This window comes from Pan troglodytes, chromosome X (assembly GCF_028858775.2).
Source record: "Pan troglodytes isolate AG18354 chromosome X, NHGRI_mPanTro3-v2.0_pri, whole genome shotgun sequence".
Classification (NCBI taxonomy): Eukaryota; Metazoa; Chordata; class Mammalia; order Primates; family Hominidae; genus Pan; species Pan troglodytes.
In genome coordinates, this window is record NC_072421.2 from 134,167,540 (window position 1) to 134,180,081 (window position 12,542).

Here is a 12,542-nt window from a genome sequence, read left to right on the forward strand (position 1 = left end):
TGTGTCTGTAAGGGTTTTCCAGATGAGATTAGCATTTAAATTAGTAGGTGGAGTAGAGCATATTGCCTGCCTATTGTGAGTGGGCTTCATCCAATCTGCTAAGGACCTGAATAGAACAAAAAGGTAGAAGAAGGGAGAATTTGCTTTCTCTGTCTGCGTATTTGAGCTAGAAAATTGATCTTCTCCTGACCTCAGAGTGAAACTTACACTATCAGCTCTCTGGTTCCCAGGCCTTTGGACTTGTACGGAATTACACCACCAGCTTTCCTGGGTCTCCAGCTTTGAGACAGTAGAGTGTGGAATTTCTCAGCCTCCATAGTCACATGTGCCAATTCCTTATTCATTCTCTCTCTCTCTCTCTCTCTCTCTCTCCTCCCCCACCGCCCCCCACCCCCCACATTGGTTCTGTTTCTCTGGGAAACCTAATACACAGGACCAAAATAAAGGGAGCCCTGGGCTGGCAAAGACTCATTAAATGGAAGAGCATAAGAACAGGTCTGGCTGGGAGCAGTGTCTCACACCTGTAATCCCAGCGCTTTGGGAAGCCAAGGCGGGAGGACCACCTGAGGTCAGGAGTTCGAGACCAGCCTGGCCAACATGGTAAAACCCCGTCTCTACTAAAAACACAAAAATTAGCCGGGAATTGTGGTGCATGCCTGTAATCCCAGCTACTCGGGAAGATGAGGCAGGAGAATCGCTTGAACCTGGGAGGCAGAGGTTGCAGTGAGCCAAGATCATGCCACTGCACTCCAGCCTGGGCAACAGAGTGAGACTCCATCTCAAAAAAAAAAAAAAAAAAAAAAAAAGAACAGGTCTGGTCAGAGACAAGTATTATTGGGGTATAGGGATAGAAAAATCTTTATGGGCCAGGCACAGTGGCTCACACCTGTAATCCCAGCACTTTCGGAGGCCAAGGCGGGCAGATAACGAACTCAGGAGTTCGAGACCAGCCTGGCCAATATAGTGAAACCCTGTCTCTACTAAAAATACAAAAATTAGCTGGGCATGGTGGTGCTCGCCTGTAGTCCCAGCTACTCGGGAGGCTGAGGCAGAAGAATTTCTTGAACCCGGGAGGCGGAGGTTGCAGTGAGCTGAGATCGTGCCACTGCACTCCAGCCAGGGCGACAGAGTGAGACTCCGTGTCAAAAAAAATAAAAAAATCTTTATGAAAAAGAAAGAATACATAATTTCCTGTTTTATTTAAAAATTTATATACACACATAGATATTACAGGCTATATATACATATATATGCATATATATATATACACTTACACCTACCTTAAAGAAAATTTGGCATGAGATTCACTAACATGTTAATAGTGATTATTTCTAAGTGGTGGGATTACATGTGGTGTTTATTTTCTTTTTTACATTATTTCTGTATTGTCTGATATTTAAAAAACATTTATATAACTAGTTATAAAAAAGAAAAATGTTATTTCATTTTTTTAATGAAGTAAAAATCAGTCATTAGTATTCTTATAGATCTAGCAACAGAAAATATCTACAATTAATGACTCTTGGAGGGAAGAAGATTTAATATACCATCAGATGAGGGCACTTTTCATGTGAGTGAAACTGATTTTACAAGTTTACAAATCCTGTGGATGAAATAGATTTTTTTTATTCAACACAGATTAGGAGGACAATCAGAACACTCAAAACATATTTTGAATTAATTGACACTAAAAATTTGCCTAACTATTCAAAGCCAAAGAAATGTGGATTTAAAAAACCAACCAACCAAAATCTCTTCACATCCATATCTAGTTACAATATATCCAGCTGGCCAATAATTAAGCAATATTCACATCGAAGTTCTACAGGTTCTTCACAGGCTATCATGAGTTCCCCAAGACATTTGTTTTCTTTATTAGGTCTGAGGTTTGGGATGATATCTACCAAAAAAAAACTGTTAAACATATATGTCCTTTGACCTAAGCACTTAACTTTCACCATACAGATCTTTATATACTTTGGCAAAGTGATATATATAAGCTATTCAATGCAGAATTGTCTATTACAGCAAGGAACTAGAAACAACACACGTCTTCCAACAGGAGGTGGGTTATATAAACTGCAGCATGTCCAGAGTTCGACCATTATATATATAGGATTGATATAAATTCCATGAGAATCACAGAGTATACTCTGCCTTGGATAATCCCAACCACACTTTAAGTTGGTAGAATCAGCAGAGGCAGAGAGAGATCCAAAGCAGAGTGATGATATGCTCCAGACCCACAGAGAGAAGAAGCTATGGTAATATTTTCATCCACCATTCCACTACAACCTTTCTTTAAAAATTAAATCATTAGGGGTTATCTAAAAGCTAAAAGAATTGGTCAGGAAGTAAGGGAGAAGGGAACCTACCTCTGCTGGGTAATATATTTTAGCCTTGGAAATGTAAGATAAAAGATATTAACAAAATAGTCGACTGTGATTATTTATTGTCCATGTTACCTAGAGAGTTCCTTCTTGATTTTTCATATTCTCTATTGCTCGTGTCATCATTATAGAGCAAATTCACTGAAGAGTGAAATTCAACTTTTTGAAACCAAATGATATTCACATACCTGTATAGAGATGTTTAAAAACTCTATCCATGCACAAAGGGAGATGAGTACGCAAGACAAACGCACATAGAACACTGGGTAAAAAGTGAAACTGTATTTCAGCTGAGGTGGTGAGGCAGGGCCGGGGGAATGACAAGGCTACCAGACAGGGAAACTTAGAGGTTAATCATGACTTGACCTTTTAATTAGTGACTAGGCCAAGTCTGGAAAGGAGACATGAAGAGAAAGCAGAGAGTAGATGAAGGAGAATGATGCGATTTCTTTTTCAAACAGGAATTTATTTTGAGTATTGCACATACCCTATTTATAGCTAACATATTTTGACATATCTGTGTTTAAGCCAGAGCCATGTCATTCCTCCCACTGTGCCAAAGGGCAGTTTTCCTTTTGGGCTCTCTTTAAAGGATGATAATATTCCAGACGATATAATAATGAAGTCATTGATTCTAAAGTAAAATTACAAAATGCAACCACTTAAAATTTATTGCATTACAGGAACTTGGAAATTCACCTTCTAAATATCTGGTAAGGGTATGTCTAACTGCTGAATTTCACCATAATTCTTACATACTAGCCAATTTCTATTTCATGCTGTTTAATAGGGCTTGCTGTGAATCCGTGCTACCTTTGAATTTTTCAGCACAGTAGATGTAAGACTTCTAGACATCTGCAAGAAGCATATAAGTAAAAGAGCTCCACTGTAATGCGAATGGCATTAGACTCATGCATGCAACTTTATTCAGTCTTTCCTTTGTGTCACCTCAACACATCAATGGTTTGACAAGTGAAAAAGTTCCATATAGAGTCAAGAAAATTTTTATTCATCATCTGAACACTTACCACAGTATAATAATTCTTGGTAAGTGGAGCAGTTTCAAATCCTTTGACGGCTTTTGGGGAGAGAGGTCTCTCTGTGAAAAAAACATTTAAATTATGTTAATATCACAGAAGGCTATGATGAACATTTTATAACATGGGTCAACTAACATACTATAAAGATTCCCAGTGGAAGGATCAATGGAAATGTACATTCCTAAACAAATGAAACTACAACTGTGCTAAACTATAGATGGTCAAAGTTAGATCTTCTTGTCTAGACCCCTCAATTTCCAAAGAAGGAATAAGCCAAGGAGTTAAGACCTAACTAAGAAATAGCAGGGCCAGGGCAAGAACTTTACTCCCAGTTGGGGTTTGTCTGCCCTCTCCATTCAACTTATTCAAAACAGATACGCAAAACCAGTACTAGCCAAATGTATACAGATAGTCGCCAACTTATGATTGTTCAACTTACGATTTTTCAACTTAACAATGGTGCAATAGCGATACACATTCAGTAGAAATCATACTTTATTTTGATATTTTCCTGCCTTGGCAAACTACTGTGTACATGACCTAATAAATACTTTATTATAAAATAGGCTTTGTGTTAGATAATTTTGCCCAACTGTAGGCTACTGTAAGTTTTCTGAGCACATTTAAGGTAGGCTAGGCTAAGCTATGATGTTCAGTAGGTTAGGTGTATTAATGTATTCTTGATTTATGATACTTTCAACTTATGATGGGTTTATCAGTATGTAACCCCATTGTAAGCCAAGAAGCATCTGTACTTATAATGTGCAATTTAATATACAAGTATAATAAAATATAAGTAATGGCAAGCATGCTTTTCTTGGGTCTGTCTACTATGCCAACAACAAAATGATCAGAAGGTTTAACTCAATGAAAACTAGCAGGAAATTATTCTCTTTTAAGTATAATTTTAATATTATTCCATTGCGTTGTAAAATACTGCCCTTCTTTTACCTAAATTAATTTTACTTATTAAACTCATGACTAAAGGAAATCCTAGGACATTCTTTTTTTAAAAAAAAAACAATAAAAATATGAGACAGTCATAACAAATTTTTAGCAGTGTCACAACATAGCATCTTTCCTACTGCATTTTCTCCTCTGCTTCACTTTGGTTTATATTTTAATTTTAACTTGGTATATTGTATGCTGTTTTAAACCCTTTCTAAAGTATAGCGCAGTATAAATAACCAAATAATACTATATCATCAGACCTTGATTTTTTAATAATATTTTCAAGTTATAAATCTATTGCAGTCCCACCCCCAAAAATTTAAAATATAGAATAGAAAATAAAACCCAGCAATTAGCCCATCACCTAGAGCTAACCATCATCATTTAGACTGTTTTTGAAGTGTGTCTTCCCATTCTTTTATGTATGTTTGTGAACACACATATGCACACACTCTTGGATCTTTCTAACCTTACCTGCAGTTTTATAATTCTTCTATTACAATATTATTTTATAAATATTTTCCCATTTAACCTTGATTTTTAATTATTATTGTACTGGAATATCCCTAATATTTATTTCATACTTAATAGCTTTTAAGACATATTATTTGATATTTACAACAACCCTGACAGACAGACTATCTTCTCATTTTACGGAGGAGGCCACTAAGATTCAAGGAAGTGAAGTCAGTTATCTCAGGTCATGCAGCTAGGAAATGGCAGAGCCAAGATTGAAGCCCAGGTATGTCCTGACAAGAGCCTGTGTTCCTAACCAATATGATACCCAGAGATAAAGCTACTGAAGGTCTTGGTCAATGGCATGGGCAGGGGTTCCTGCTGGAGTTCAGAGGGGCTGTGAGTTTGATCTGGGATGGTTAGAGAAGACCTTGCTGGGAAGGAGGTACTCGATCTGGCCCTGAAGGGCAGATGGAATTCAAACAGGCAGGGAAAGCAGTACAGAGTTTTCTTTTCAGGGAAGATTTCAGAAACACAGATGTAGAAATGGCAATGCTCAAGGCAGAACTGTTCTTGCGACAGTGAGTTATCCAGTGGGGCCAGGTTGGGTAGAGTGAAAATAAGGCAGAAAAGTAGCAATGAGGGACAATTCTGTCACTCTCCAGAGAGGACAAGTAGAGCATAGCCAGTTCCTGGAAGCTTTATGCTAGTTCAGGATCCGCCTGGATCCACTGGTGGTTCATAAGGCTTTCCTGGGAAAATGTGACCACTATCAGAAATGAAACAGGGGACATCACTCCAGACCCTGGAGATATAAAAAGGATAATAATGGAATACTACAAACAACTCTACACACATAAATTTGACACTTACGTGTGAAATGAACCAATTCCTCAGAAAACAAAAACTACCACAACTCACCCAATATGAAATAGATCATTTGAATGGCCTTATAACTATTAAGGAAATTGAACTTATAAATTTAAAACTCTGAAAAAGGAAATCTCCAGGCCCATAAGGTGTCACTGGAGAATTCTATTAACTGTTTAAGGAAGAATCAATACTAATTCCATATAATGTCACATAGAAAATAAAAGACATCACTTCCCAAGTCATTTTATGAAACCACTATTACACTGACACCAAAACCATACAAAGGCAGTGCAAAAAAGAAAACTGCAGACCAATATCCCTCATGAATATAGATGCAAAAAAATTTACAAAATATTAGCAAGTAAAATTCAGCAATATTTTAAAAGAATTGTATACTATGGGATTCATCCTAGGTTGGTTAAATATTTTAAAATCCATTAATGTAACCCATGATCTTAACACTCTTAAAAGAAAAAAGTCACATGATAATATTAACCGATGCAGAAAAAGCACTTAACAAAATTAAACACCTATTCAAAAAAAAATAACTCGTGGAAAAAAATAAGAATAAAGAAGAATTTCTTCAACTTAATAAAGTGCGTCTACAAAAAACCTACAGTTAGCATCTTACATAATGGGGAAAGACTGAATGCTAAATGCTTTCCTCCTAAGATCAGGAACAAGGCAAGGATGCATGCTCTCACCGCTATTAATTCAGCATAGCACTGAAGTTCTAGTTCTCTCTGCAGTCTTGGTCTAGGATGGGGAATTAACACAAAGAACAGAAGGGAGACAGATTTGGAAGGATAAACTTGGAAAGTCTAAAAAAATGTAGCCCTTGCAAATGACTGGCTCCATGAAACACTACAAGAGGGAATGCAAAGAGAAAAACACCAGCACTATGACCTCAGTGACAATTTCTGGCCTCTTGTCCCTCCTTTGCTCCCCACCCCGACCCCTACCACTTCTTACTCCCGCCATGTGAAGGATTCTTTGAAACCCACACTCAGCAACATGCAGAGAAGGAATGAATATGTGGAGGTTCCGAGGAGACAAGTTCAGTCCCTGGGTGGTGGGGGGGATTCAAAGTGCCCTAACTAGAACGAACATGAAAATGTAAACATTTTAGGTGGTGTTCTAAGGCAATGAGGAGACTGGGCAATCCAACCAGTGGGGGGGGGGGGGGTGGAAATCAGTCAATATAGTGAAGAATTCCAATGGATTGTTCGTATAATATAACTCAAACAAGAGTGTCACACAAATACAGGCATAAGAAATCCTCCTGATCCTGATGTAAAGACTCCTTTCCAATTAACTTTTGATTCTTTCTCTTCCTTTGCTGGTGTACAGATTACTATTGCCTGTTGGTGGTGATAAGACAAAAAGAAATCTAGTGACAAATAGTCTCTCTGGACAGGAAACATCTATGTGATACACCCAGGGGATTAAAACAGGAAGTCTAAATATAAAGCTCAATCCTAGCTTTGGTTATAATGAGCAGGAAGAGTGATTTCTTAATATGCCTTAATACAAATTTAATTAACCATGTACCTAATCCCCTCAATTGATATCTATATTTACTGCTAATAAGAAGTTTTAGAAGAAGGATTTGATGCCCTCTTAATTGAATCAGTGGGAGAAAATAGAATTTGTTTAAAATATCTGCTCAATCACACTTGCGTCAATAATTTCTTGGCTTAAAAATTTTGCCAGGAAATTTTTAATGCAAAGTCCCAACAAAACCCTCAACCTTTCTAGGTAACAGAACAGAGACAAAAATTTTAAAAGGATATAATTACCATTATGTGGCCACTGTGCTAGCAGAAATTACTTTGATGTATAAATAACAAGTTAATTTACAAGTTACCTCTGATTTTTAAAAGAGAACGGAAAATTGTATAAGTGGCTAATTTTCTCATTTATAATGTATGTGACTCAAATGAAATACAAGAGCAAAGTCCCTTAATATATGTTCTGTAACTTATATAATGACTAAGTTATTAATACATGTATTTTTCATGAAATAAGATCCTTAAAAAACATATTTTTGGTCAAAATAGGGTTTTTCTCATGTAATAGGAAATCCAGAGGTAGGCAAGCAGAATTGGTGACAATGGCTTCATGATGTCATCAATGTCCAGGTTCAATCATCCTTGGAAAGAGGTTTTTATCATCATGGTCACAAAAACTTATTCTACTTTCAGCCACAAGCTCATGTTAAAAAGAGATGTGTGTGTGTGTGTGTGTGTTTCACACTCAAGTCTTCTATTTCTTAACTTTCTATAGTATTAGGTGGGTGATTCTTTATGCTATACGACCTCTGAAATCGGCCTCCTCTCAAAGAGCGGGAAAAAGCTATCCCCAGAGCTTTGGCCGTAATTATCTCTAGATGAGAGCTACAGTGGAATCCAAAACTTAAAACGCCACTCCCCAAGGGCAAATTTACCAGAGCACAAAGTGCTCTTGTCAATGACAGGCTCAAGGGAGGAAAACTACACACAGCACTCCCATGGCACAGCAATCTGCAGGGTGAGGGTTGTATGGCTTTGGGCTTGTTTTGTTCTGCTTGTAAGACATTACAAAAGAATGTGTAGTATCAGGCTAAATGTCCCTCCACCCTCCAGGCTGCATGTATGAATGTGTCAGAATTACTGACTCTTCGAGTGGCCACAGTGTTATATGTTTGACCCAATAGTAAGCAGACTGAGATCACTAAAGATTTTTAGTTCCATGCCTGATTGAACTTTATAAATGGCCTAAAAGGTTGTATGGCAACGGGGTTTAAAACTCTACGTTGGCTGGGCACAATGGCTCACGCCTGTAATCCCAGCACTTTTGGAGGCCGAGGCGGGCGGATCACCTGAGGTCGGGAGTTTGAGACCAGCCTGATCAACATTCTTTACTAAAAATACAAAATTAGCCAGGCGTGGTGGCGCATGCCTGTAATCCCAACTACTCGGGAGACTGAGGCAAGAGACTCGCTTGAACCTGGGAGGCAGAGGTTGTGGTGAGCTGAGATCGCGCCATTGCACTCCAGCCTGGGCAACAAGAGCGAAACTCCATCTCAAAAAAAAAAAAAAGGGTTTCACTACATCACTTTTTTCAAACTCCTTAAAGACAAATTTTCCTAAGCTTATACATTAGTATGGAGTTCATTGAAAGAAATAAAGCCCGGGCACGGTGGCTCACCTCTGTAATCCCAGCACTTTGGAAGGCCAGGGCAGGAGGATCGCTGGAGCCCAGGAGTTTGAGACCAGCCTGGGCAACATAGTGAGATCCCGTGTTAAAAAAAAAAAAAAAGACAGAGAGAGATTAATTAATTAAAAATTTACAAGTATTTTCTAGACCAAACATAACACAACATAGCATTTAATTTAAAATATTCCTCGGCAGCATCCTAGATAGGTTTTGGCTTACCTACTATTTTGTGGTGGTGGCAAGAGTTGGGGTAGGAAAGAATTCAAGTCAACAAAGATTTATTGAGCACCTAGTTTCCCAGCAAGACATTTTTGTTACCTGAAGCTAGTCTCTTCCATTGTCCATCAAGCTCACTCTGCTCAGTCCTACCACAGAATCGTGGTGGGTTTTGTTTTCCCTGAACAATCACTGTGATTTAGATTGTCCTTGCCTCTCTTCTGGGCCTATTCACAGCTTACCTGTCTTTCAGTGTTCAGCTTAAGCCCTATGTCCTCCATGAAGCCTCCCCTAACCTCTTCAGGCACAATGCACTCTCTGTGTCTGAATACTGATGCTCTGCTATATATTTTATACTTCATCGTCCACTGACCTATACTGTCAGTTGCCTCATCACCAGCTCTTATCTCTCTCCTGTGCTCCATAACCATACTGCCAACTACTTGCTAGAAATCTTCAGACCTATGACTCGGTGCACCTCTACTCAAGTACAAAACAGTTCATCATCTTCAGTACCAATCACCCGCCCAACACAGACACACACAGAGACATGCACACACAACCTCTGCCTCCTCCTGTCTTCTCTATTAACGGAGTTCAGCACACATCAAATATTTCCAATGTCTAAAGCACCATGTTAGGCATATGAAGACAAGACAGTATACAAAGATGAACAAGTCCCCTTGACTTCCCTGTCAAGATGAGTTATGCTCCTCTCTTCTCCTCCCACCTCTCCATAGCATACTGTATTTAGCTCTATCACTAAACTTACCATATTGTATTCTAATGATGTCTTCTTACACTACAGTATGAACACCCTGAAGGCAAAAGCCATGTCTTATGCTTCTCCACCACACCAGTGTCCAAGACAGAGATTGACACCCTCATTAAGAGAGATCAACCTTTGTGGGCTGGCTAGAAGCATGACACTGCATGCCATTAAGGCGTTCACCGTCAAGCTGGACCTCTAGACTTGGTATTGTTCTCATCTGTTCCCTTATCCTCAAAACTAATCATCAGCAAGTTTTTAAAATTTCATTTCAATAGTATATACTGCATCCATCCACTTCTCTTCCTCCCCATTATCCCCAGAGTAATCCACACCACTATCTGGATTGCCTGGACCTTAGCAGTAGCCTCTGCTAGTTTCTCTACACCCTTGCTGGTTATTCCTACCACTTCCCTGAAATCCATCCCCCACGCTACCTCCAGAAAGATCTTCCTAGACCATGTTATCCCTTGCTTAAAACTTGACATTGACACCGCCTCTTAATGTAGCTCCAGCTCAAGGTCCCATTCCTTATCATCATGCATCTGATTCTCAACCCAAATCACCCCACCATCCACTCTTACTTCCATGCTTGAACTTAAAAGTTCCCTCTGATCTTCTTCTCCCAGTCAGAAGCTTCTTCTATCCTTCAAGACCCAATTCAAGTGCTTCCCCACTCCTTATGTTATTGTTAAACAAATTGTTTCTTCACTGTTCCTACAGCATCTTACTCAGTCCTTTGTCTGTGCTACTTACTGTGTCCTGGCCTGTAACAGTTAGTTCTGCACAGACCTGTGTTGATTACTAGACTGTAAAGGTGCTAGGGGACGGGGTCTATGAGGTATAGATTGTGCCTAGGAGGTACTCAGTGAACAAGCTGAACAGAATTGAATTACCTACGCTGTAATATTCATTCATTTTACAAATATTTACTGAGCATAAACAAAACGAATGAAGTCTCTGCCCTTGTGGTATTTACAAATTCTAATGGTAAAATGTAAACAGTAAATGAAATAAATAAGTAAACGTGTATTATGTTAGACGGGGAAAAATAATAAGCAAAAAATTTAAGCAGGGAAGAGGGATAGAGGGAGTGGGGATAGGGTTAAATTTTCTCCTGGGTGACCAGGAAAGGCCCTCCTGTGAAGTAGGCAAGTGAGTGGACCTGAAGGAGATGAGGGAGCCAGCTGTGCTGATAGCTGGAGAATGTTCCAGACTGGGGGACAGCAAGTGAGGCAGGAGCCTGTCTGGCACAGGCAGCCAAGAGACCAGTGTGGCTAAAGTGGAATGAGTGAGGGGAAGAGAGATCAGAGAGGAAGCCAAAAGGGCAACGGAAGGCCAGATCCTGGAGGACCTTGGAGGCTATTGTGATGGCCTTGGCCTTTTCTTTTATTGAGATGGGGAGCCATGACCCAAGTTACATTATTATTATTATTATTATTATTATTATTATTTTTAGACAGAGTCTCACTCTGTCACCCAGGCTGGAGTGCAGTGGCACGATCTCAGCTCACTGCAACCTCCGCCTCCTCGATTCAAACTATTCTCCTGCCTTAGCCTCCCAAGTAGCTAGGACTATAGGCATGCGCCACCACGCCCAGCTAATTTTTGTATTTTTAGTAGAGATGGTGTTTCTCCATGTTGCCCAGGCTGATCGCGAATTCCTAACCTCAAGTGATCCGCCCGCCTCAGCCTCCCAAAGTGCTGGGATTACAGACATGAGCCACCGTGCCCGGCCCCAAGTTACATTTTGAAAGAATCACTCTGGGTACTGAGTTTAGACTGGATTATAGGAGTGACAACAACAGGGGCAGAGATGCCAATTAGGAAGCTGCTGCCATAAGCTAAATGAGAGAGGTTGTTCCATACACTGCTAGTTCCAGGCCTTCCCTGACTAGCACTCATTTCCTGACCCAAGCAACTCAGACCTGTCCTTGACCGTTGGGTTAGATGCTTCTAAGGGTTACCTAAGTGCTCAAGTCAGAGTCAGAGCTTGCCACATGAATCCTAAGCTGAGTCCTAAACCAGAGAGAATATAGGAGAAATTTTAAAATGAAGGCCCCTAAGACCAGAACAAATAACCTGGGGCAGTCTATAAGGGAGTGGCCAGACTGCTACAAGGAGTCACAGTGAGGGACATTATAAGGAGAGACGTCAAAGTGAGGGTGTGCTGTTCACTTCCCAGGTCCCCTCGCAGTGCTTGGGATTCCTGGACAAAATTACTGCTCCTTTTAGTTTTGCAGATAAAGACACTGTATCAGGGAACAATGTTAGAGTGAACCTGGAAAATCTTTTAGGGATTTTCCTAAATTATATCAACAAAATTATATCAGTTGAAAGATGTAGTGAGAGGTAAAAATCGTCTGTGAATATCATCAAAACCAAGGAAATTCCAGGCAAAGCCTGTGGAAATACTCCAGGGCTCAATAGAACCTTCTTGATTCCCAGTAATTAAAAATGCTAAGAAGTCTCCATATAGGTATATAATTATAAATCTGTTAGTAAACATATTCCATTAAAGGGGATACCCCTTTTAACACAACATAGAACACAGAAAAGTGTGAAAATTAATTTTATCTTAAACACTTTAGGAAAAAGCTCCTAACTCTGGTTGTCGGGGGGAGAGTGCAAAGAGAAGAGGAACTTTCA

The 12,542-nt window shown here is 39.5% G+C and overlaps 1 protein-coding gene across 12 annotated transcripts in view; it reads right to left on the reverse strand.

The window, feature by feature from the left end:
* Positions 1-12,542, reverse strand: part of ARHGEF6 (Rac/Cdc42 guanine nucleotide exchange factor 6) — a 116,211-nt gene that overhangs the window by 63,196 nt on the left and 40,473 nt on the right. For all 12 annotated transcript variants that reach the window (XM_016944275.3, XM_016944277.3, XM_054676526.2 and 9 more), the window contains one exon: positions 3,419-3,489. In XM_016944275.3, coding sequence (XP_016799764.2) covers positions 3,419-3,489 — 71 coding nt within the window. The remainder of the gene's footprint in view (positions 1-3,418; positions 3,490-12,542) is intronic.